Raw genomic sequence first — 26,377 nt, forward strand, 5'->3', positions numbered from 1 at the left:
AATGTATGTATATTTCTCACATTGTCATAAAATAATGGTGCATAGAGTCATTGAATTTTGAATAACGTAATCCTCCAACGAATATGAGCATGTGGAAGACCAAATTTGAAATTTGTTTTATGATCGATTTCCTATTTTTTAAAACTTTGACGAATTTTTGATTAACAAACTCAAGGATTTCAAAGCGAGCAATGGCAACGTTGTGCATAAAAAACATTTTTATCTCCAGCGCGTGAGTCTCTGTATCGGAAATTCTAAAGATATGCTCGTTTTAAAACTATTTTGCGATATTGCTGTTGCACTGGATCTTATGGTTTAAGTGCGAGGAACATGATATTTAATAAAGAAAGGTAACACACAAAATGTTAAAAAAACGCCCCTTTGGACGTAATTTAAAATCTGAAACATTTCAGTTTTTTTTTTTTTTTTTTTTAGTCCAAAGGGATTTCAGTCTCGAAGGACTATTGCTTTCGTTTTGGCATTTTGCGTCGGACTCACGTCGGTTCACTTTTCAAACTGTTGCCACAAAATGTTAGAGTCCTGCATTATATTTTAAGAAATTAAATAATGAAAAATCTGCATAAATGATTGTCTATTTCTCGCATTGTGATAAAACAATGGTACATAGAGCCATCGAATTTTGAATGACGAAATCCTACTGCGAATATGGGCATCTGAAATCCCAAATTTGGAATTTGTTTTATTATAGATTTTATATTTTGTAAAACTTTAACGAATTTTTGATTTACAAACTCAGTGCTTTAAAAGCGAGAAATGGCAACGTTATATAGAAAAAAAATACTTTTATCTCCAGCTCACGAGACTGTGTATATCGGAAATTCTAAAGATATGCTTAATTTAACATTATTTTGCGATATTGCTCTTGAACTGAATTTTATGGTTTAAGTGCAAAGAACATGATATTTAATAAATAAAGGTAACACTCAAAACGTTAAAAAAACGCCCCTTTGGACGTAATTTAAAATCTGAAATTTTTTTTTTTTTTTTTTAATGTTTATTTATTCATTTATTTATTTATTTATTTATTGTCGATGTTTTAATAATAACTAAAACTTTCATCATTGCTAACATGTCATTGAGACTAAAAAAAACAGAAGATAAAACACAGTTAAGGAAAAGGTTTTATACAATAAGCTTTTATTTAAAATGGGTATGATAATTAAAGCTCTAAAACAAGAAAAACCATGCAGTTTAATAGGAATAACAGGTAAACAATTATATTTATAGAATTCATCTACAATTTTGTATCATAAATAGTAAAAGCATGGAGCACCTAAATAATGAAATCTATTGCTTTGATTGCATTATCAAATCTGTAAGCCATTATCTTTTTTAATTTATTATGGGCGCCTCAAGCTTTTATTATTCGCAATATAAAATTGTAGATGAATTCTATAAATAGAATTATTTAATTTATTAGTCTCATTAAACTATATGATAAATTCTTTTTCTCCGTTTAGTACATTAATTATCATATTCATTTTAAATGAAAGCTTTTTTAATTGTATTTTATTTGTGATTAATTTCAAGCTTCAGACCAAAGTGTTATTCAGGTATTCATAAATTTATCTCATAACAGTATCATATTTAGAACATCTTAAGAGTATTTCATGAATCTTATCTGCATTATTTATATGTCTTGCAGGTTATATTCGTTATTTTAGCCACTATGATGAGTTCTGAAACTCTAGCAAATTTGAAATCTCAGAACATACCAGTAAAAATACAATTTAATCCCAAAATTTGCATTTCAATTTTATTTCTCTTAATTACAATAGATTCACAATTTCTGTAGTTAAAGCAGTAATCAAGTTTCCAGAATCACATAAAAAGGCAGAGGCTTTAAATTGAAAAGTTTTCTCAGTTTGGTATTTTTTATTACTTTATTTACTTAATTTTTATAATTGAAAAAAATAAAGGTGTTTTTTTTTTAATAATATACATTTAAAACATTATTTTAGATTTTATTGATCTTTTCAAAAAACATGCTGAAATATCACGAAATTTGTAAAATTAATTAGTTTAAGATACTGAATGAATATTGAATAGGAAAACTGATGAGAAATATTAAATATTAACAAATAAATGTGAAGTTCACTTTCTTTTTTAAGTTAAAAATAAAAATTATCATTTTGGAAAATAAAAAATATAATAGAGGAAGATTTTAAGAAAGCAGAAAACTGCTGTCAATAGAGGAAGATTTTAAGAAAGCGGAAAACTGCTGTCTTAACCAAGGTTTTTTTGTGATGGAACATTAAACAGCTGTTAAGTATCCCTTCAAATATATTTCTGCGATTGCATTATGTCTTCATATTTAATCAATTCAGTCAATTTAGAATTTTTCATTTTTAATCAGTGCAATAGGGCATATTTATAGAAATATATTATATTGGTGCATTTCTATTAGTAATTATTATTCTTCAGTTTTTTTATTTTTGTTTCAAACATAGTTTAATATGTAATTCATTACTGTTTTGGAATTTTTAATTTTCTGCAGATACCGTACATGAGTAATTTTGCTCCTGCCTGGAAAGCATTTACAAAACACCCACTGATGAATCTTGGTAACTTCAAAGGAAAGAAGGTGAATATTGTTAATTTTTCCATGTCTGTCTAGTTATTGGAGTAAAATGTAACATTACTTAATTTAATATTCTGTAATTTATAATTTTAGGTGTGTTTTAAAGATGCTGTATTCCCTTTACTTCCTAGAATGATCTTTGGGATGTATTACAATATGCCTCTTGTAAGTAAATTAATGGATTAAAACACATATTTTTAATATTGAACGATTATTTAAAATTTAATATATTGAATTTATTTCCCCAAATTTGTGGTTTTGCATGTATACAGTAATGTACTTGTATTTTGGGTAATATATTCCAAGACCTACAGCAGTTAAGTAAAATTACCCCCAATACTGAAGGACAGTCTGTTTAATTTGTAAATTACATATTTTAAAAAGTATTGTCAAAATTATATGAAGTAATAAGTATTTATATGTTTTATATGATGCAATGTACTCTCTTTCTTTTGTGCATACAAAGCTAAGGAATTCTGGCATTTAAGCCTTGATCATAATGCATTGCAAATAAATTGTTTCTGCATTGTGTAGTATCACATACATTTTTAAAACATGACAGAACAATAAAAAGTTTTGCTTTTTTCTCAAAGCACTACGTAATCAGTGGGACATCAGCCCGAATTATGCATGCATATTTGTACTTATGATTGGGCTTTCCATGGAAAGAAAGTACTGAATGTATTAGTGTTGCCATATCTGTCTGTATTTTGGCCCATTTATCCTAAATCACCACTGGCAAGACTGTATATGAAATGTTATTGGATCATTCTCTTAGTGGTCCTTGAAACAAGTATAAAGTTTGGCATTTTCTGTATCTGACCAATAGGTAAACTTATTGTTTGCTGTGCTTTTTATCTATCTGTTGTTTTATTGTTACTGATGTTAAATAAATAATGCATGCTAAAAAAAATTGCAAATCCTTGATACTGAAAGAAAAATGTTATGATCTTGCTATGTGTAAACTATTCTTTGCAAGTTCAGTAGACTTATAATCAGTTAACCCCTGAAGTAGCCATAACTTTTAGTTGGGGAATTTTCAGCCTGAGAGTGTGATCTAGCTAGGTTGACATCTGCATTTCTGTTCTAGAAAAGAAAGTGACCATTTCTGTGAAAATGTATGGCAGTTGTTTATATCCATATAACAAATACATAGCAATAGTGACCACTAATGTACTAATAGCTTCCCATATCACTGAATTATCAATTAAGAAAATGTCACATTTCGATTCTGCATCAACATCAAATACTGTGTGTTGCAAGATTTTCCGCATCAGTTCTTCTTTAGTGTTAACCGACAACCTACTTTCCCCCAAAAAATGATACTGGATGCAGAAAAGCACTAGTTTTATTTCTTCCTATAATAATGCTTATGTTCAGAATATATGGAACATTTGATTGCAGTATTATACCATTGAAAAATACATGGGTTCTCTTAGTATTAAATTATAAATAGCAACGTTTAAATATTGGCTCTGCAGAGTTAACATGTTTGAACATAGAGAGTTAATATGTTTGAGTTTAAATCTGACTTAGATGTTGATTCTGGGCAAAGTTTTATAATAGAAGAGTATATGAAAGCCATAAGACTCCCTAATAATATCATCATAGATGAAAGTAACATGTCTTCAGTCATGCATATATTGTGAAAATCCATATTTAAAAAAAATCTGGAATGAAACTGAAATCATAAACAAACCTTTTTATAAAAATAATTTTAAAATAGAAAAAGATAAAAATCAGTACTAATATGGGCTGTAACAGAGAAATTCCAATTCTTGTACTACATTTGAATGGTCATTATGGCAAATAATAGCAAAGACCACACTCTTTATGATCATATCATTCTGAATCTGATCTCCATGCACAGTGATAGTGTTAAGAATAAAGGGGAAATAGAATAAGACATCAGAGACATTCCTTACTAATATCTAGATCATTCATAAAAGCTCCAGTTTTGATTTCTAAATTGCAGAAAATCATGCAAGGACTGTTTTCTTAATATGGAGAGAATTTGAAAGAATTTTTGAAAGGAACTGACTTTACACATGAAACTTACTCAATTTTACACATTTAAAAAAAAAAAAAAAAAAAAAAAAATCTTCAAGCTTCAAGCAATTAATCTGTCCCCCCCCCCAAAAAAAAAAAACCAAAAGTAAGAAAACGGGGAAGGGAAAAAGAACAAGAACTTGTTCCACTGCATATTGTAGGAACACAATTTAAGTATGTCATGTTTTAAACTTAGGTTTTACTATCAAACTTTTATTATTATGATTTATTCTACTGGTTCAGTATGTACATCAGTATCTACTGGTTAGATATATATACTACATCAGTACATTGTCTGGTTCAGTATATATCTACTACTTAGTATATACATCCTAGAGCAGTGATTCTATATCATTTTTGGTTTCTATACTAAATAAACATTCTGTTCACTGCACATATTATATGTTTTCCCTTATTTCTGTATTACAGTTTTTCCTGTGTCTATCACAGTTCTAAAATGTCTTAGCACATCTGTTAGCAACCACTACTCTTGAATATAGTGTAGAACTTACTTGAATATATCAAGTAAGAGACTTATTTTATGACTCGCTGTATTTGGGCATCTTTAAACATATACTAATAATATACAGTCATGCATGTGTATGATAAACATTCTTGCCACTTTCTACTTCTCTGGAATATCACAAGTGTCTCCAAAATGAGAAAGAAAGTCTGCAATTGATTTCAAAACATGTTAGAATCATTTGGAATATCTGTTTGTTGATGACTGACAGATGTGATTAATAATAATTTTCTATCAGTTATTGTTAAACAAGTTTTTAAAGTTACAGATTAAAGGGGAAGAAAAAAAGAATGAGCTTTTTGCATAAACAAGTTTCTTCTGCTCTTATTTTGGAATTTACAGGAGCATGTTCCATTATTGTTGCTTGACTGATGCAGAGCTTTAGTGCGCAATTCTGATACAGTAAAAGTTAGCAAGAGACTAGAATTTCACCATTGGTCATACATGTTCCACTGCACTAACTGTACAGTTCCCCCCCCCCCAGTTTTGAGAGAGAATATGGCAGGAGATGGTCTGAGGATCTCTCTTCCCTACCATCAGCTTCACTGTGATAGGACTTTGGCTTGCCATGTAAACAAAATGTATATAAGTCTCTAATAAATCAGACTGGATCGAACTAAAAGTAATAAACAGAGAGCGTTATTTCACACAACGTTTATTGACGAACACCAAAGACAAACTGATACATATACATAACATCACAGTTTCTTTTTACAAACGCTACCACCATCTATTGGCAATCTAAGGATATATAGTCATAAACTTATATTTAACACCATGTATTTTAATTGCCCTTTTACCTATATGTTTACAAACATTCATGCCTCCTCCCTGATTTGAGCCCTTTGGTAGGGCAGTCAATGTCACTAACCATCAAACCATCATACTGTCCATAGTATAGGAATTCCTAAAGTTTCCTTTTATTATTATTATTATAGGTCTTTATTTTTACTTTTAATTACTGGCTATAAAAAAGCATTAGCTGAAGTGTCATAGCTCGGTTTGCTTAGGTAAATTGATTTCTATTGCAGTTGAGTGTATCAATTACAGACAGCAAATCTATCATAATATAGGCATTTTAAAATTTGAAGTCAAGTAGTATAGTGCATAATATGAAAATCTTTCATTCTGACTAAATGAAGTATGAAACCTGTATTTTGTGATTTTTAGATTTAATTTCTGTATGCCTAAGTATTAATCTTAGGATTTTACTAAAATATTTTTAACATGTAAAATTTTGGTACTTGCGTATTAACCCATCGAACATAAAAGTTGGAGATCCTGCCACCTGTAGATTTCCCATGAAATTATGAAGGAATTGATACCTTTTTATTTGATAAACAACCAGTGTTTGACCCCCTTTATTTATTTGTTTATTTTATTTTATTTTATTTTTTAATTTCGTGAAAAGGTTTTAATTGATTTTTACTCTTTTACTTAGGCCTTCCAATTTTACTGGTTGTTTAGATTGTCATGAGTCGAAACTTCCTGCAAGTAATTGTTCCAATTTGTTACTGTTTTGTCACCTTATTCAGCTGACCTGTATTGTGTTCATAATTACATTTGTCACTTGTATTGTGTCCATAATTACTTTTTGGGGGGGGGGAATCCCATAACTTTGAAAGTAATTTACTTTTTGCTGCTTTGTAGAAGGCAGGTCCTAAATTGTATTCATTTTTTACTAAATGGATAGAAAAAATGTAATAACAGTTATAGCCATGTTTATAGCTTTTTTCATAACGGCAAAAGATCATAATGGCACAGAGAATCAATTAACATTACATCAAAAGAAAGCACGTATGTTGTGATGTCATACTTATTCATAATTGGCACTAAATACAGTTTCATAATTAATGAAAATAATATGTAAGTACCAAATTTTTAAGTTATGTCTGTTCTCATATTTAAAAAAAAAAAAGTGAGAGAGGAGGAAGCAGTAATTTTACTTTTTATATAGATTCCTGGCTGTCAAGGTAGTGGCTTATTTCATGCATTTGCACAGCATCTTAAATATCGATTAAAGATAAAAGATAGCTTTCAAGTAAGTGTGTTTCACTGTTAGTTTTACTTCAAACGAAGGTTTACGTAAATTGTTAAAAATATGCATTAAAATTTAAATCACCGCTCTATATTAAAACTCACAAAATTGCAAACATTATTTTCTTTTTCAATGCTGTTTTTGTATTTTAACAAAAATTTCGCATTAATAATTTCAAATAATAACCATATACCTAAATAAAAAATTATCTTTTGATTGAGAAGTATTTGAAAAATATGCCATTATGTAATTGAAAATTGGTTTTCTTAATCTCTGTTTTAATTTTCTATTACATGTTTCTTTTGGGATATGAGTATTTAATTATTTTTTAAGTTTGTGACTCATTTTTTTTATTCATGTACTTTAATTTTTAAAATGAAATTTTAAATATATATAATAAATATTTAAAATTTTATTAGTGTTCTGTATGCTTTACTTGAAAATCTTTTATTCTACAAATGCTGATATTAAGGATTTTTAGCTTAATTAGTAAATATGGTGAAGTAATCTGTTTCATGTACAATGGAATAAGCAACATATTTATTCATTTTGTGTATGCAGTTTAAAAATATTTAACTATCAAACTTTTTTATTTGCTTTACAAGTTTTACTCTTTTTAAGCAAGTAAGTGTCAATTTTATGTTTATACCAATTATTCAATTAATTGTGTATACATCAGTATTGTTATGCAGAATTATCTTCACATAGAAATTAGGAAGTTTGGCATAACAACAGCATTTCTATAGCATATTTTTTAAAAACTGCTTTGAGAAGGATGTTTTAAAAATGTAGTGAATTCCCATTGATTCAAAAGTAATGCAATTCAGTACAAAATTTTGATTAATTAAAATGAAAGCTGAAATTCTGAAAATCTCGACTTTCATGACTACCTTTAGTGATTCAGTTTCATTATTCAAACATTTTGCTAATTAAATGATAAATATAAATTTTTAATCAAACAATTTTCATTTTTACTTTTTGCATTTTTTATTGGTATGGAAAGATGCTATATAATTTTTTTATTTCTAATTAAGGTGCCATTCCTTATAAATAAAGAGAAAATGAAATATACTTTTTTGATACATTGTGCAAAAATGTAATTTTTTGTCTAATTGCTGGACTAATTGTACATTAATTAATCAAATAGTGTGTTATCAGTGAAAATTTTCAAAATGTTTTCTTAATAATGAAAGAGCGCAGCAGCTATTTGACTACTTAAAGACAGAACTGCATATTTCGGTATTTCTTGTTTCTTACTAAGTCACTTTCTTATTAAGAAATAAAAATAGTATTTGAATATAATTTTCTGGATTTGATTACTTGTTAAATAACTTTTATTTAAAATTATTACTTTAAAATTAAAGTTCCTACATTAGAGTAATTATTATTTTAACACCTTCTTATTGCATTGTGTTTTATTTACATTTGTTTCATCTTAAATCTTCTTTGCATTTGGTTTTTCATGTTTTTTCTTACATATAAAATTGCTTATAACAGGGTAGCAAAATAAGAGTTACTCTTATATCCAGAAGCACACAGTATAGAAGAATTTTAAATGAAGATGAGGTATGACTTATTTTCAGATGTTATTTTCCAAGAACTGTATGTTGCAATTCCTGTGTTTTGATAATTTAATAAAATCAGTTTGGGATGGCCTGTGTAATTATAAACCTAATTTTATTGCAGCTTATATCTTCTTTGAAAACTTTTCCTGATTTAGTTGTGAGGAAAGTAAATTTTAATCGACAAATGGCTTTCATGCAGCAGTTAGAAGTAAGTTCATTTATCTTTTTACTTATCATTTTGAATGCATATTTATCTCTCCCCTTTTTTGTGTGTGTTCTCACTTTTAAAGTAAAAGTATACAACAGCTTTATATAATTATTATTTGTCATCTTCAAACCTAAGTATTAAATTCAAGATCATGTAAAATTCAGTCTGCCACAAAAGGGGTCCATGATCTTGTTTTAAACAAAATGTGTTTACCAAATCTTTAATTTTCAAATTGCAATATATATATACATATATTTAAGTCTAAAGGGGCTTTGTCCCTGAATGACTATAGTTTTCGTTTTGTGTTGAAAACTTTAAAAGGCTGTATCACTTTTCAAATCATTGCCACCAAATAATATTATACTGCCACCTGTATTATATTTGAAGAATTAAATAATGAAAAATCTGCATAAATATATGTATGATTCTCACATAGTGATAAAACAACAGTACCTAGAGCCATCCAATTTTGAATGACGTAATCATACTGTGAATTATCATCTGAAAGCCCAAATTTGAAATTTGTTTTATTGTCGATTTCATATTTTGTTACACTTTAACGAATTTTTTATTAACAAACTCAATGATCTAAAAGCAAGCAATGGCAACACTCTACCGGGGGGGGGGGCTTTTTATCTCCAGCTGAACTGTGTATCGGAAATTCTAAAGATATGCTCATTTTAAAATTATTTTGTGACATTGCTGTTGAACTAAATTTTATGGTTTAAGTGCAAAGAACATGATATTTAATAAATAAAGGTAACACACAAAACATTATAAAAAAAAAAAAAACCTATTAGATGTGATTTAAAATCTGAATTTTTTTTTTTTTTTTTTTTTTTTTTTTTTTTTTTTTTTTTTTTATGTTATGTTATGACTATTTGTAAAATTATGCAATAAAACCGGCTTAGTTTGGGATAACTTTTAAATAAATCTCTTTCAGTTTCAAGGGCAACCTGTCACAGGTCCCTCATCTGAAATGAATATAGTGCCTTTGAGCAAAAAATATATCAATGGGAAAGGCTGAGATATGAACATTTTGATAACATTGAGGAAAACGTGATTATAATTAATATCTTTAATTACAGTAGTTAAATTTGGTGAATTTGAAAGAAATCAAGGAAATTTCAGTTTCCTAATTGGAAAAGTTTTATGGATAATTTTACCTGATCTAGAGTCAAATTGTCTTTAAGCAACCAACTGTGATAAGCTGCTAACAGTGGGATTAGCTAAAATTATCCATGAAGCTCATTTGCTTTGGTGAATTGGATTTCTTTAAAATCATAGCTTAGTTCCCCCCTCTCCCTCTCAAAGATAGTGTTAATTTTTTTTTTTTTTTTTTTTTTTTTTTTTTTTTTTTTTTTTTTTTTATTCTGTCCTTTCATTTTCCATTTATTTGGCTATTTGTGGTAGCAGACAAGCTATGTTATCAGCTCATCTGACAGCAATTAGACCTTTGATGAAGCAAGCTTTCTACCTTTAAACAATGCATTAATTATTTTGTAGTAATTTAAAAAAGTAATAGGAGTTTTAATATCATCAGATAAAGTAGAATTTCTAATGTATTACTATTTTGAATAAAGCAACTGAATAAAATTATTTTTCAAAGATGCTCTAGATTTAAGAATGTAATAAGTAACTCTAATAAAATAGTTCTGATTCATGTTATGTGAAGTACAGTACATACATTATATATGCATGGATGTTTATGGAACTAATGCATTGATTTATATATTACTGATACATGAATGATGAAGTTTGGCTTTGTTTCTTAACCCTGGGATTGTGTTATGCAGCTTTGTATCAAGCTATTACATACAGTACAGAGAAAGTAAATATTATCATTGCAAATAAAAGTTCAATGGCTGGAATCTTTCGGTATTTATTCCAAGGAAATTTGAAACTTTTTTTTTTTTCCCTGAATATCCATTTTAGTCTAATTCAGAAGACAAACAACAAAAATCAGCGTTATATTTACAAAATTTCCACAGGACTAGTTTCGATGGTTTTACCGAACCACCATCCTCAGCTGCGAAACCGCTAATGAACAAGATAGGAAAAAATGATTAGATAAGATAAGAAAGCCTGGACAAAAATAAGCAAGTGGCGCCATCTGTTGGTGAAACCAGAACTAAAACATAATTTCTTTAAAGGCCGAAGGCAAATTTGGATTGGAATTAGGATCGTTAACTAGAACAGAAAGATTTTTATGAATGTGAAATGCCTCTAGAAAATTCAGTTCTCCAATGGAAGATGTTTTTTGAATAATTTTGGCAGCAGAAAAATTGAAAGTGTGATTTTCGGACCAACAATGTTACGCAACAGAAGACTTCTGTGTTTCCTTTTTTCTAACATATGCCTCATGTTCCTTGACGCGAAATTTTAAGGCTCTCTTAGTTTGGCCAATGTAAATTAAACCACACTGGCAAGGAATCCTATAAATACCCCAGGAATTCATATCCGGAATGTGGTCCTTAAGTATGGAACTCGGAATTTTATTGATGGGAGAATAAACAACCCGAAAGTTAAATTTCTGCAAAATATGTGCAACTTTATAGCTAATTGATGGAAAGAAGGGAATGACAACAGAATTTTTATAATCTCCTAAAACAAGAGTGTGCCTTTTAGTGTGTTGAGATGAGAATTTTTTAACTGCTTGATTAATAATGTTGGGTGAAAAGCTTCTGTCAATAGCTATTGCTTTTAAATAATTTAGTTCTTCATCAAGGGCTAGTTTGAAGGAGCAAACTTGAAGAGCATGGAAAACATAGGAATAAAATGAAGCTAACTTTTGTTTAGTCGGATGACATGATTTAAAGTGTGGTGGAAGGCAAACCAATGAAGGTTTACGGTAAACTGTAGTACTGAAGTTGGATGTGTTACGTGTGACCAGAATGTCGAGAAACGGAAGAGAATTGCAAGTCTCAAGTTCAAAAGTGAACTGAATAGCAGGATCAATAGAATTCATTGTTGATAGAACTTTATTTAAATCATCTTTATTACCTTCAAACAGGGTAAAAGTATCATCTACGTAGCGGAACCATGCCGGGAAGTTTAAAGTTTCAAACAATTTTGATTCATAATAATGCATGTAGATATCAGCTAAGATGGGACTGAGGGGGCTTCCCATAGCTAATCCCTCAGTTTGCTTGTAATATTTATTTTGGAAAACAAAATGTGTTTGTTTCAAACAAAGTTGAGTGAGAGAAATTAGCTCATCAATTTCGATGCAAGAGAAATGAAATTCGTGAAGTCTGGTTTCTAGACATCTTAATGCACCCTCCACCGGGACATTGGTGAATAATGATTTTACATCAAAAGAAACCATGAGTAAATTACTAGGAGAAATGTTTTTAACCTTTTTTACAAACTCTATTGAATTTTTAATTGTGTAAATGTTATTGTCTAAGAGAGGGGAAAATCTAGAAACCAAATATTTAGCTAATGGATACGAGGCATCGCTTATCCCATCTGTTGTGAATTGTGCCAGATTATATGCTCTTCCCAAAATTCATAAAAGTGGTATTCCTTTCCGCCCTATTGTATCAAATTTAGGTACTGCCTCCTATCCATTAGCTAAATATTTGGTTTCTAGATTTTCCACTCTCTTAGACAATAACATTTACACCATAAAAAATTCAATAGAGTTTGTAAAAAAGGTTAAAAACATTTCTCCTAGTAATTTACTCATGGTTTCTTTTGATGTAAAATCATTATTCACCAATGTCCCGGTGGAGGGTGCATTAAGATGTCTAGAAGCCAGACTTCGCGAATTTCATTTCTCTTGCATCGAAATTGATGAGCTAATTTCTCTCATTCAACTCTGTTTGAAACAAACACATTTTGTTTTCCAAAATAAATATTACAAGCAAACTGAGGGATTAGCCATGGGAAGCCCCCTCAGTCCCATCCTGGCTGATATCTACATGCATTATTATGAATCAAAATTGTTTGAAACTTTAAACTTCCCGGCATGGTTCCGCTACTTAGACGATACTTTTACCCTGTTTGAAGGTAATAAAGATGATTTAAATAAAGTTCTATCAACAATGAATTCTATTGATCCTGCTATTCAGTTCACTTTTGAACTTGAGACTTGCAATTCTCTTCCGTTTCTCGACATTCTGGTCACACGTAACACATCCAACTTCAGTACTACAGTTTATCGTAAACCTTCATCGGTTTGCCTTCCACCACACTTTAAAATCATGTCATCCGACTAAACAAAAGTTAGCTTCATTTTATTCCTATGTTTTCCGTGCTCTTCAAGTTTGCTCCTCCAAACTAGCCCTTGATGAAGAACTAAATTATTTAAAAGCAATAGCTATTGACAGGGGCTTTTCACCCAACATTATTAATCAAGCAGTTAAAAAATTCTCATCTCAACACACTAAAAGGCACACTCTTGTTTTAGGAGATCATAAAAATTCTGTTGTCATTCCCTTCATTCCATCAATTAGCTATAAAGTTGCACATATTTTGCAGAAATTTAACTTTCAGGTTGTTTATTCTCCCATCAATAAAATTCCGAGTTCCATACTTAAGGACCCCATTCCGGATATGAATTCATGGGGTATTTATAGGATTCCTTGCCAGTGTGGTTTAATTTACATTGGCCAAACTAAGAGAGCCTTAAAATTTGTCGTCAAGGAACATGAGGCATATGTTAGAAAAAAGGAAACACAGAAGTCTTCTGTTGTGCAACATTGTTGGTCCGAAAAGTGGTTCTAGTTAACGATCCTAATTCCAATCCAAATTTGCCTTCGGCCTTTAAAGAAATTATGTTTTAGTTCTGGTTTCACCAACAGATGGCGCCACTTGCTTATTCTTGTCCAGGCTTTCTTATCTTATCTAATCATTTTTTCCTATCATGTTCATTTGTGGTTTCGCAGCTGAGGATGGTGGTTCGGTAAAACCATCGAAACTAGTCCTGTGGAAATTTTGTAAATATAACGCTGATTTTTGTTGTTTGTCTTCTGAATTAGTATTTATTCGGCGTGTTATTGTGTCTTAATCCATTTTAGCCATTTGATGATGTCTGTCGGTACTATCAGATCCAAGAAAGTGGCCAAAGAAAATAGGTATTTATATTTTTCATATTATTTGGCTTCTAAGTCATATAACACATGTAATGCATACCCTTTATGTGTGGTTTTAGTGATGATAGGTAGATTAGCCGTATAAGTTTGGCTCAATATGAATCGACAATAACACCTGTCAAAATGTTCTGCAATTTATCATTGTGATTAATGATGGCACATTAAAATAATTTTTTGTATATTCACTTAAAAGGAAGTTTGTAAGCAGAGGAGTAGTATCATGATGATTTTAGGCAACATAAAAATATTAAAATAGCATAAACTTTCTTTCCAGAATTAACAAAAATGAATCAGACTTTATTCTGGATAATGAGCTTCTGAATTTTTTTAAATGCAAAGAATGGCAAAATATAACTGTATTGGGGCATCTCATGTTTTTGCCACATAAGATGAGTCTGTGGAAAGAAAAATTATTCAAGAAAAGGTTCCAAATATTGGCTTTAGTAGACTTGTTATATGTGTGAATGGCATAGCTATGTGCACTGTACAAAAATAAAGGGGGGGAGCAGTTCTATATCTTTCGTTCTACTAGGCCGATTGACGAAATTCAAATTGCGTTTTCCATGTCTGGAAAGCGCGACTTAGGATATATATTAGATTTACATATTGCATTGTTCTAACATAGGTATTCTGACACAAAATGGGACTTTTTCAGAAATGACATATAATTTTTATTCCATATTTCGATTCTACGACTCAAATTATGCCTAAATATTAAATTTTGTAAAATTGAAATCTACAGAGAAATTCAAAAATATATCTTGGCGCAATGTTTTCGCTTTGCACCTAGAATAATTCACTTGGCGAACTTCTTAATGTATGGCAACCTTTTTTCCTTTCCCTTCCTTTATGGAGGAGGGAAAAAGTTATCGTTCCTACTTTCAAATAATTTTAACAAAGTTCCTAAATCACATTTGATGTTATTATCGCTTTAAACAAAATGCCAAATTTCAAAACGTGCCAGTATATAAAATCACGTATATCTTCGGAAATTTTGAATAAAAAACTGCAATTTTTTGTAGGTATGCTTAGAAATACGACTACTTTAAGATGATGATAAAAATTGAAAGGTTATAATTCGAAACGTTTTTTGGAAAATTTATAAAAATTATTTTAAAATACAAATTTTAAAAGTAAATCATAGAAAATGGGCGAATTTTATTTGGAATGAAACTAAATTTCGAAATGTGAAAAAAAGAATCAAATAAGTTTAATAAAAAAGTGATATTATTAAATATATATCAAATTCAATTAACATTGAGGAGCTAAAATTTTTAGAGCTAATTTTTAAAAACTATTCGTGCGATTTGGCATAATTTGAGTCGTAGAATCGAAATATGGAAAAAAATTGGCATGTAACTTCAGAAAAAGTCCGATTTTGTGTGAAAAAAACCTATATTAGAACAATGTTATATATAAATCTAATACATATTGTAAGTCATGCTTTTGAAACATGAAAAACGCAATTTGAATTTCGTCAGTCGTCCCAGTAGAACGGGAGATATGGAACTGTCCTCTTTTTTTTTCCTCCCCTTCCCCGCAGTGTACATGCTAATCCGAATAATGAAGAACTGACCATGCAGTTACTCAAGGAGAATATTATTCTATATAAGTAGATTAAAAATAATTTCTCCTTCAGTCAGTTTAGCATTATTGTTTGGTCCAAGTTTAAAGTTATTATCTTTGAGCAACACATTCATTTGCACCATATGTTGATGGTATATAATATGACTTTTTTTTAAATTGCTCAAAACATTACAGCATTTTAAAAATAATCCAAAAAATTATACATATGATTGTGTAGATTAGGATGCACACTACCATATCCAGTAAGATTCTAAAATAAATATGGTGTTAAACCCATGTTTATGTTATGTCAGTCGAATTTGATGACAATAGAATGAACAAAATGTGATACACTTGCTTTTTTTTTTTTTTTTTTTTCCCACTTTGTTCCAGAATTTAGCAATTTTAATGAAAGCTTCATATAAAAGAATGGCTGTATCAATTAAATTGTTGGAAAATATCTGGGATAAGGTAGAAATGAAAGAATTAAACGTAATTGGTTGGTGAAGCAAGATCATCGGGAATATTTGTATTCAAACATTTTGATGATGCCACTGTCAGTTATTTTTAAAGGTATTGATGTACTTATCAATAATACATTATTCAGATGAATCAAAAACTAAAGTAGCAAATGTTTTATTTTAAAAATCATCTAAAATGTTAAATAGTATGGTAGCATTTGCTTACTTGCATATGTTTGAAACTACACCCCTATTGTCAAATTATTTGCCGATAAGTAATCAAGTAATAAACCTGATTTACCTAAAACGAATTTGAAAGAGGAGAACATTTCATAGTGATTGCAAAAGGGAAGGGCACTGGAATATTTCAAATTGTAATATATTGGAAAATCAACTTTGTAAATTGACCCCTTGTTAGCAACATTGTCAGTTGAAAAGTACTCTTTTAAAGAAGAAAGAAAAATATTCCCATATGGACTGCCTTTAAGGCATTATGAAGAAAATTCTTCAGATTCTTAGCTGATTTTTCAAATAAATGTATTTAACTTAATAATAATGTTCTGCATTGTCCAGTCATTAAATTCAAGCATTGCATAACTCAAAAGCTTATGAAGAAGTATCAAGAGGATGGGAAATTTTGAAATGGAGAAACAGAGGGAAAAATAAATCATTAAAAGAGGTTATGAATAGTACTAATACTGTACGTTCATATGTAAAATGAAAGAAGGGTAGGTTTATGTGTTGAATATGATATCCAAGAGATAATTACCATTTCTAAACAAAAATTCCTGCGATTGTCAAAAAACATCTTACATAACTTGATGTAATATGTCCATAAATCCTTGATATTTTTTCATTAATCTGTTGCTTCAGTTCTTCAACAGTAGCAAGCCAGTGATGTTTTTACTTTAAAGTGATTTCACAAGAAAAAAATTGGCAATCAAGTCAGAAGAATTTAGGTGGCAGATATGCAGCCTAATCCAGAAATAATCAGATCACTAAACGGCTGCCATAGGTTGCCACAAAGTTGTATTCTATATAGGGCACTGCCAGTTAACTTGCTAGAACCAAACAACTTAAAGGAAGAAGAAAGTTTTATTGGAAACTCTCCTTGACAGAAATGGTGACCATTTAATTGGATGTCATTTTCAAAACTTAAACTTGTCAATCTCTCAGCAGTATACACGTAAGTAGTTATGTAATGGTTATTTAATTACTTATTCTATTTTCTACACTTCATTCCAAAATTCTGCATCTTTCAGTTGGATCATCTTACATAAAGATTTATCCTACTTTCTAAAATTTCTGTATATGGCAGATTTCCGGATAAATCATTTGATAACTTTTATGAACACTATCAAGATTTCTGTTACTGAAGTTCAGTGCGAAAGAAAATTTTGTAAAATGAGGATTATATTAACAAGGTTAAAAAATCACTACCTGAAAACTTAAAATTATACATAGGAAAGGAACTGTTAGATGAATTGGATTGAGAAGCAGCGACTGACAGATTTGCACAATCATTTAATGAATAAAAATAACTGCCTGTAAATTTTTTTGGCTACATATTATTGTCTAAAATATTAAGTGCAAGCAAACTGTTAAATAATATTACCTTTAATTTAAAGTTTGTAAAGATGCTTTAAACATTCTATTACAGCTTGCATTTAATATCCTGTTGCATATACCCAGTAATGTATGCAGTAGATGTTCTCTGTAATTATCAAAAATATATATTATTTTGCAAAAGTTTTAATTTCATCTCTTTAAATTTTTTTTTTTTTTTTTTTTTTTTTTTTTTGTTTAATTTTTACAAGAGTAAATATTAGCCTTAAAGTTGAGGATAGGCCCTCTTTATTCCCTGGTAGCTCAGGCTACCACTGGCTATTTGCTCCACCCCTGCTGCAAAATATTTTGGAACTAAAACCAAGATCCCCGTGTGTGTTCACTCTTGAAATCAATAGCTTTATTTAAAATCTGTGCCAGTTTGAGATTCCGTCACTAGTTTGACATTTCACATACTGATATGTTTCTTTGATAGTGCTGATGTAGCCATACTGATACTGATATGTTTCTTTTCCCTATTTGCCAAGTACACCCTGAATTTTTTCCCTAAACATAATGGCATATATAATAAAATCAACAAATTGTAAACAAAAAATTAATCTATTAGCATAGACAAACCCAAGGCCACCAGTGGCTGAGTGGTAAAATCACTGGACATTGATAGTTTGCTCAAAGGTTCGAATCCCACGAATGTGCTGGCTGCATGGGCGTTTTCATGGCTTTCTCCATGTGTAATGTGTATACAAGTCAGTTTTCCTTAGAAAGAAGTCCCCCAAGGCATCCATTCTCTTAGGCAGATGGCCCTCCATACTTCACCGTAATCACATAAACTAAACCAAATAAACCAAAAACAATTTTTTTCCTGTTGTTTTGGCCCACCAGTAGCTGAAGGGTTAAGGACTTAAAATGCTGGTAGTTTGTCTTAAGATTTTTCTATGATTCTGCATGTGCGATGTAAATAAAAGTTAGTTTCTCTTCTAAAGTTTCTACAGATTCATCCCTTCTCTTGGGAAAGTAGCCTTACTCTAATTAGCCATAACTGCATTATCTCATCTAAACCACTTTTTGAGTGCAAACTTTGGCAGTCATAGGCCAGTGATTCTGTGGAATGTACATATGTCTTTTATTTTATATATAAATATGTATTTTTTATTATACTGCATTCTGTTATAATAGTTAATGCTTTCTTGTTATATGTGCTACTGAAAGATCAGTTACAATACTGATATTTTGATTGGTATACATGGTGCTGGCCTCACACATATGCTGTTCATGCCAGAATGGGGATCTGTGTTTGAAATGTGAGTCAAACCTTTTTTAGTTACAAATGCATACTGTTTGCAAAATTGTAATACTTTAAATTTGAAATTTAATATAAAATGTATTTATTTACCTTAGTTTTAATTGTGAAGATGAGAGCTGTTATGCTGATTTAGCTAGACTGAAAGGCCTGAAGTATTTTACCTGGGAAAAATCTGAGAAAATCTTCCCGGCAGATGAGGTAAAGAAATCGTATTCCTTATAAGAAATCTCTTCCCCCTCCCCCGGTTAAATTATTTTGTATTTATTATGCACACATGTTCATAACTTAAGATAAAAAATTATTTTGCAAAACTGTTGCCTCAAAATTCAACAAATCAGTTTGTTTTAACATGTTTTGCAATCTGTATAATTAAAATATATGCATTACAAAGCCAGTGAGTATGTAAATTTCCACTTTTGAGATCACATGGTAACTCAGATGCAAATAAAAAGGAAATTAACATTACAAATGAACTGCATATGTTAGAAAGTTTGAGGTGAAAGGATAAAAAACTTAAATCGTGAAATTTTTATCATGTCTCAAATGTATTATTCCAATGATTTTGTATACAGAAGGATTACATAAAAGTTAAAGAAACACATCAGAATCACCATAAGTGCATTGGAGTTTGGAATCATACAAAATGTTGTTTAATTGTCTCCAAGCTTTAGGCAACAATTCAGAGGAATTCAATGTGTTCCAGATATACATTAGCATCTTTAGCACCAGTGACTAAACAGCCAATCCATAAAGAGATCATCTGTGTCTGAGAATGTAAAATTGTGTTCTGAAGTTTTGTTTTCAATACTTATCTTTTCATTGGCTGCTGTAAAGCTTCATGGTGGAAGGTTTTTCCAGAATAGATGTTTCATCAATGTTGAATATTTTTACATCTTTGTAGCCGTCTTTACATATGATTTCACCTAATTCCTTTGAATATTTTTATCTTTGAATATTTTTAATCTTTGAATATATATAAGTATCTTTATTTTGAAGTATTATTGGTGAATTTATCTGCTATGATAGATTCACCAACAATACAGACATTGTGAATCAGTGCATTGCTTAAAACAGAAAAACTACACACAACTTGCCTCAGAATGTTCACTAACTCCCTCACCTTAATTTTCTGTATCATAAGGAGTCTTCAAGTCATTCTAAAACATAATGCTTTTGTTTGAATTCCCATTCGACTAAGTGAAATTCATTTTTGTTTTTCATGTCGATATGGATACTAGTCACTCCATGTTTAGTATTCAGGTGCTTCTGGTTTTATTCACTACTTTTTATAAATAAGAAGGTGTAGCCCTACCTTTTGATAAGCTCTCAAACTGATGATTTATCTATTGCTTCTTCATGACCTATTTTACAAACGTTGTAATTTTATGGTTTATTAGTAAATTATAATATTACTTCATTTTTTTTATCCTTTTATGTATAAATGATGAGAATATAATATAATACTGCTGTGTTCAAAAACTTTGCGAATATACTCGTAGGTTTCTTTGAAATGTTAAAACTTTTTACTTAGTCACCTTCAGAAGAGCATCCATCAGAACACACACATTTGTTCCATTGCTCTTGAAATCTTCTAAACCTAAAGCATATATAAAATGCTTTAGGTTTAGAAAGTATTGTATCTGTCATACAATAGCAATTGTACTGTTTTGCATAGGTTGTCTGAAAATGTTGACCCCCATAGAACCATGTAATAAGAAATAATAGTGGAGATAGAGATTGAAAAATCTGGGGGGGGGGGAGTGAATGTGATATGATGGATTTATTTCTAATAAAACCAACAGATGCTTCTTTTCACAAGAGCCATTTTCTCAAACTACAACAATGAGAGAGGGGTCCAAAGATGCTGTAACTCCATTCGCTGCTCACAAAGTTTCACACATGCGACTACCACAATACAAAGAACACAGGAGTATTTTTATGCATTTTTTATAATTTCTCTTTCATGTTTGTTATGTATATTGAATAACAGTAGTATAAATATAACTTAAATATACACTCTTTTGCAAAAGAATCGAAGCACAAAGAAGGACTTTGATCATGACAAATTTAGTATGCAAAAACATCTTGATCGAACATGCAAATGATCAAAGTTTCAAGGAAAATGAACAGGAATTGTGATCATAGCAGACATTTCTAGTGCTTAATTTGCAAAGTATAAAACCAGCAACAGAGGCGGAAAATTTATCCCCCCTTTTTTTCTGCCATAGTAATTGCGTAAAGAAGCAACTAAAGATGCCATTAAAACAGTATTGAAGACCTTACAGACAACTAAACGACTTTGAACGTGGTCGAAATGTAGGGTTGCATGGAGCTGGATGGTCATACCGAGCAATAGGCCGCCACCTGCAGTGTACAGACTCTGCTGTGCAAAGATGTTGGCAACAATCGTTGCTACAAGGAAATTGCCAACAAAATGAAGGTTCTGGAAGGCCAAGGCAGCACAAATGCGAGGCAAGATAGGGTGATTCGCCAGGCCCGAACCACCCCAACGGTATCATTGTCGACTATTCAACACACTACAGCCATGTCTATACCTCCCGTGGTACTGCCCACCATCTTGCGGCATTTGTCTGAGGTGGGGTTATGCTGACAGAGGCCTTTAAGACGTTTGCCTTTAACCCCACAACATCGGAAGAGTCATCTGGAGTGGTGTCACAGCCGATCATCATGGCTGCCATCAGACTGGCACATCGTGTTCAGCGATGAATCCTGCTTCACCCTGAAGCAGATAACCACCGTGTTCGTATCTGGAGAGGGCAGGGCCAGCAGTCCCAATCAGTCTTTATTTTACAAAGGCATGCAGCCGTAACCCCTGGTGTGGGGCTCTATTTCTTATGACAGCAGGTCATCTTTAGTCATCCTCCGTACATTTTTAACAGCTCAATGATATGTTGATACCATCCTGCGGTCGTTGCATTACCCTTCATGGCATGTCATTCTGATGCCATTTTCCAATAAGATAATGCCAGGTCACATCCGCTCGCATATCTCTGAACTGTCTCCGTACGGTTCAGAGATATACTCTTCTTTGGCCAGCAAGGTCACCAGATATTTCACCAATCGAGCATGTCTGAGGCATGCTGGACTGCCAGATTCGGGCACCACAAAATATCGAAGATCTGGAGCGACAACTGATGAATGCCTGGCAGAATGTTTCGCAAGATGACATTAGGAGTCTCTACCACTCCTTGCCTTGACGACTTCAAGCATGCATTGGCACCAAGGGCGGTTCGGCCAACTACTAATTTGAACACTCGATGGGTGATTGTGAGCTGTGAACAGGTACTATGACCTTGATTTTTTAATCATTTTATTATCTTTATATGAGCTATATACATATTCAATTTCATCTAAAACAACCACTTCCTTTATGGTGCTTCTATTTTTTTGAAAAAGAGTGTATTTAACTGTATTGATTAAATAGCAAAATTTTTATTTTATTTATCTTAATTTTTATTTTTTATAGATATAAAATTCCCTTCCTCTTCTCTTTTTTCTTAGGGTCACCATCCAACCCTTGGAGCACATGCAAAATTTACAAACTATTCATTTGATCGTGAAGAATTTTTGCGAATTTTTAAGGAAGCGTTAAAATATGTGAAGCAGCATTCTGCTTTTCAGCAACGACACAGTAGTTCAGATTCGCTGTGCAATAATACCATCGTTCATACTGAGCTTTAAGCTTTGATGAATTATAATTATTTGGTTTTATTACTTTTCAGTATATATATTTAAAACTAATGAAATCAAAGATTTGATTTTAAGATGGGAAATCTAAAAGTGTTTAATCTTGTTTTTTCTTTCTTGGGAAAATGATAAAATAGGGAATGTTAGAGGGACTTCAGACCTTCTGTGATTTCCTTAATTTTATGTAATAAATAAACAAAAAATGTTAACACAATTAATGGCAACTTAGTATTGCTTTATTGTGGATTAATTAATATATGCTTTCAATATTAATTCCAGAAAGATATTTTAAAATTTGTTTGTTGTTTTAATATATTTTTATGAAATTTTTTGCAAGTTTTAAATTTTCTTAATTTTAAAATATATTTCATGTAATTTAAATGGTTTAATATTTAAAATGCTTTAACTATACACAACACCCTCTGTCATACAGAAAAGGAGATTTTTGTTTTTATTGTTTAAAAATCATTGTCTACTTATTAATTAAATTATGAATCTATTAAGGAGCAGTTACTTATATTAGTTGAACTTTTTTAGGATCTTAAAACAGTTGCTAAGCGCTTGGATTATTTAAAATTGGAAACTAGTTTTTTATTATTCTTAAAATGTATTTATTACAGCTTATTGCACATATTTGGGAGGAATGAATTACTTATTATCGCACCACCGAAGAATTAAAACTAATACTTCTTCCAGTGATTCAACCTGAATAATAAAGCTACAGTCCATGATACTTTAAATGGATGAACTACAAAAAGCTTTGATAGGTACAAATAGGATATTCTGGCACTGAAAAATCACTATTTTACCAATCTGAGTTTTATAATGGCGGAGATGAGTTTAATAAAAGACAGTTTTTCTAATGATTAATATGTGTATTCGTTGTTTAGTTTATTAACCAGTGAGTTTAATAAGTGGTGGGCATTATATATCTTTCAAATTAAAACCTTCATCTCATTCCACTGTATATCTAAAAAATATATGTACATATAACTGAAAATATTCATATTTGGAGGAAAATAATATAAATTTATTATATATACTACAAATTTTTACTTAAGCTTTTGTTGTAATACTATTTATATTTAAAGGTTGTGTAAAAAGATAAATAGAGGTTTAGCATATTGTTGTCTTATGGTTATATATATATATATATATATATATATATATATATATGAATATGTGTTTGTGTGTGTGTGAAAAATTATATATTTTAAAAAATTTCTTAGCTTTTGCCTTTCATAAAAAAATAGTGGGAAGTCCCATATTTTAGTTTAATTTTAGCATAATGTACACAACTTGTGTAAATGTTTTAGTTTTAGTAACTTATTAAAGTGTATTTTAGTACAATGTATATATAATATTGCATATTATGCGAAAATAATATTTGTATTGCTCAAAAATTAGAATAAATTATTTGTGTTGGTGCAAATTTGTTTTCCCAAATTATATAATTTTTGTGTATTTACTTTATGCAATTTCATTTTTAGAAACATAGCATCTTTTACTTGTTAACTATATCAATTTGAACGAAAACTGGAAATACTGTATTAGCCCAAATATAAGATAGCTTATGTATAAAATGAGCTTGCATTTCTGAAATTCCTGTATAAGAAGCAAAGTGCCTTGCATCAAACAACCTGACATGTATGAGCTTCTTATTAATACATATTAAGAGTTTCTAAAATCCTTCTTTACGAACTTGTTAAAGTTTCGTTTTTATGTTCATACTGCAGGCCAGATAAAGAGGTAAAATGAACCTGTAATGCAGTTCCTTGCGATAATTATGTTTGCAAATATCTTTTGTTATCTAAAAATAGCTCAAGGGAGTTGATATAGATATGATAAGAGGTAGTGTTATAAATTATCTTTAATACAGGCATTAATATCCCTGGCTCAATTCTAAAAATACAAGGTCACTGTAATCGAACATTCATGACTTCAGAGTTATGAGAGCAAATGCTAAAATCACTATTTAAATAACTTAAGTACATTTCATTCTGAAAACAAGATAGGTGGTTAATTAATCCATAGTTTCTTATAGTCGTCTATTTATATCTTTAAACCAGTATCAGACCTGTCAGCTGCCCACAGTTGCGCGTCAAAAGAAATATTTCCGGTAATCTCTGTTTCTTGCATCCTCGTAACACATCGTCAAGCGCAAAGTTTCAGCTAAAAACCTCCCGTTCAAATTAGTGTTGAGAGGAACACGTTTCTTATAAACATATATATATTTCTTAAAAAGTTGCTTATAACTTTGCTCGTTGCTGTATGTGATAAACCCACTAGTCAAAAAGAGGGATAGACTGGCAGAAAATTCTAGAGAAACCCGCCCTTGAAAATATATTTCATTCTCGTTGTATAAGGAATCACCACAAAATAATGTTACAGTGCTTCTATTTGAATTTAAATATACCTTCTTTATATAAAATTTTGTATTTACCTCTTCAATAAAAATGCCTGCAACAAGGATGTGAAGAAAAGGTACACAAAATGCTGGATAGGGAAACGCAAAATTACTAATATGTTTAACTAAATGAATAAAAACTAACATGCAACAAAATGTAGAAAATAAAAAGTACCATTATAACATATTAGCAAATATTTACATAAATTGTAATCATATCTTGGAGAAAAAGACAAAAAAAAAAAAAAAAAAAAAAGCAAGCATTAAATGGTGTAACCAAGATACCCTGAAATAAAAATTTAATTAAACATGCTATCTTTTATCATTGAGAAACAAGTGATAAATTATCCTAATATATTTTTAATATTATTGACATGTAATGCGGTAACATTTTTTTGAAAGTATTTTAACTGAGAAAAATATGATCTTATATTTTGGCCAATGTAGTTCATTTGTAGATTCAGAAAAACTCAAATAGTTTTGTAAGTTTCATTTTGAGCTATGTATGTGTAATATTTTACAAATTTAATATTCTTATTTAGGTAAATGAATAGAAATATATATATATTAGCCTTAGGAGTACAGCTTACATTTCTATACTAAATTAAAATTTTTAGTAACATTTAAAATTCAGTTTCTTTTTCTAATTATAATTTTGTTAAGTTTTTCTTATATAATGTTACAGTGTATCTATTTAAATATTAATATACCTTCTTTATGTAAAATTTTGCATTTACCTCTTCAATAAAAATGCTTTTATCTTCTGCAGTATTTACTGTAGCTGAATTTTCTTTTAATTACTTGCTTGCAATTTTCATGTTTTGTTTGATTGTAAAATGTTCCTAATTCCATTTTAAATTATTGATACTTTTTGATGGGTTGTGATGAATGTATTTTAACAGCAGTGGTTTCATAAGTCTTAAAATGTTAAATGCATAATAAATTTTAAAACTGTATATAATTTTCATAAATATTTTGTACATCAATTATTTGTATGTAGAAAAATAAATATTTTTAAAATATTTGTGGTATCTGAATTCATTATTTATTTTATTTTATTTATGTATTTAGGAATGTATTATAGTAGATTTTTTAGTCCTACAACTGATGAAACATATTATTTACTGTCATTTTAAATTTTTGTAAAGAGTGATAATTATAATGCAAAATAATCTTTACCAATCTCTTTAGAACTGATTAATTTCAGGCTCATAACAATATAAGTTATAATTTTTTGGCATTAAACATTGCTTCTTTTTTATTAGCACAACGATGATTGTAG

At 30.1% G+C, this 26,377-nt stretch overlaps 1 protein-coding gene across 3 annotated transcripts in view; it reads left to right on the plus strand.

The window, feature by feature from the left end:
* Eogt (EGF-domain O-GlcNAc transferase) overlaps positions 1-26,117 on the plus strand; it is a 57,887-nt gene extending 31,770 nt beyond the window's left edge. For 2 of the 3 annotated variants that reach the window (XM_085820118.1, XM_085820120.1), the window contains 8 exons: positions 2,519-2,605; positions 2,696-2,767; positions 7,132-7,215; positions 8,710-8,778; positions 8,899-8,985; positions 18,887-18,978; positions 19,076-19,178; positions 22,503-26,117. In XM_085820118.1, coding sequence (XP_085676244.1) covers positions 2,519-2,605; positions 2,696-2,767; positions 7,132-7,215; positions 8,710-8,778; positions 8,899-8,985; positions 18,887-18,978; positions 19,076-19,178; positions 22,503-22,682 — 774 coding nt within the window. In that variant the 3' untranslated portion in view covers positions 22,683-26,117. Of the gene's footprint in view, positions 1-2,518; positions 2,606-2,695; positions 2,768-7,131; positions 7,216-8,709; positions 8,779-8,898; positions 8,986-14,009; positions 14,067-18,886; positions 18,979-19,075; positions 19,179-22,502 lie in introns of those variants that run through there. The other variant, XM_085820119.1, reaches the window with a different exon arrangement.
* Positions 26,118-26,377: the final 260 nt, after the last annotated feature.

The sequence above is a fragment of the Stegodyphus dumicola genome, chromosome 7 (genome assembly GCF_044657685.1).
Source record: "Stegodyphus dumicola isolate Sdum_Otavi_A_Nest chromosome 7, ASM4465768v1".
NCBI classification, from domain to species: Eukaryota; Metazoa; Arthropoda; class Arachnida; order Araneae; family Eresidae; genus Stegodyphus; species Stegodyphus dumicola.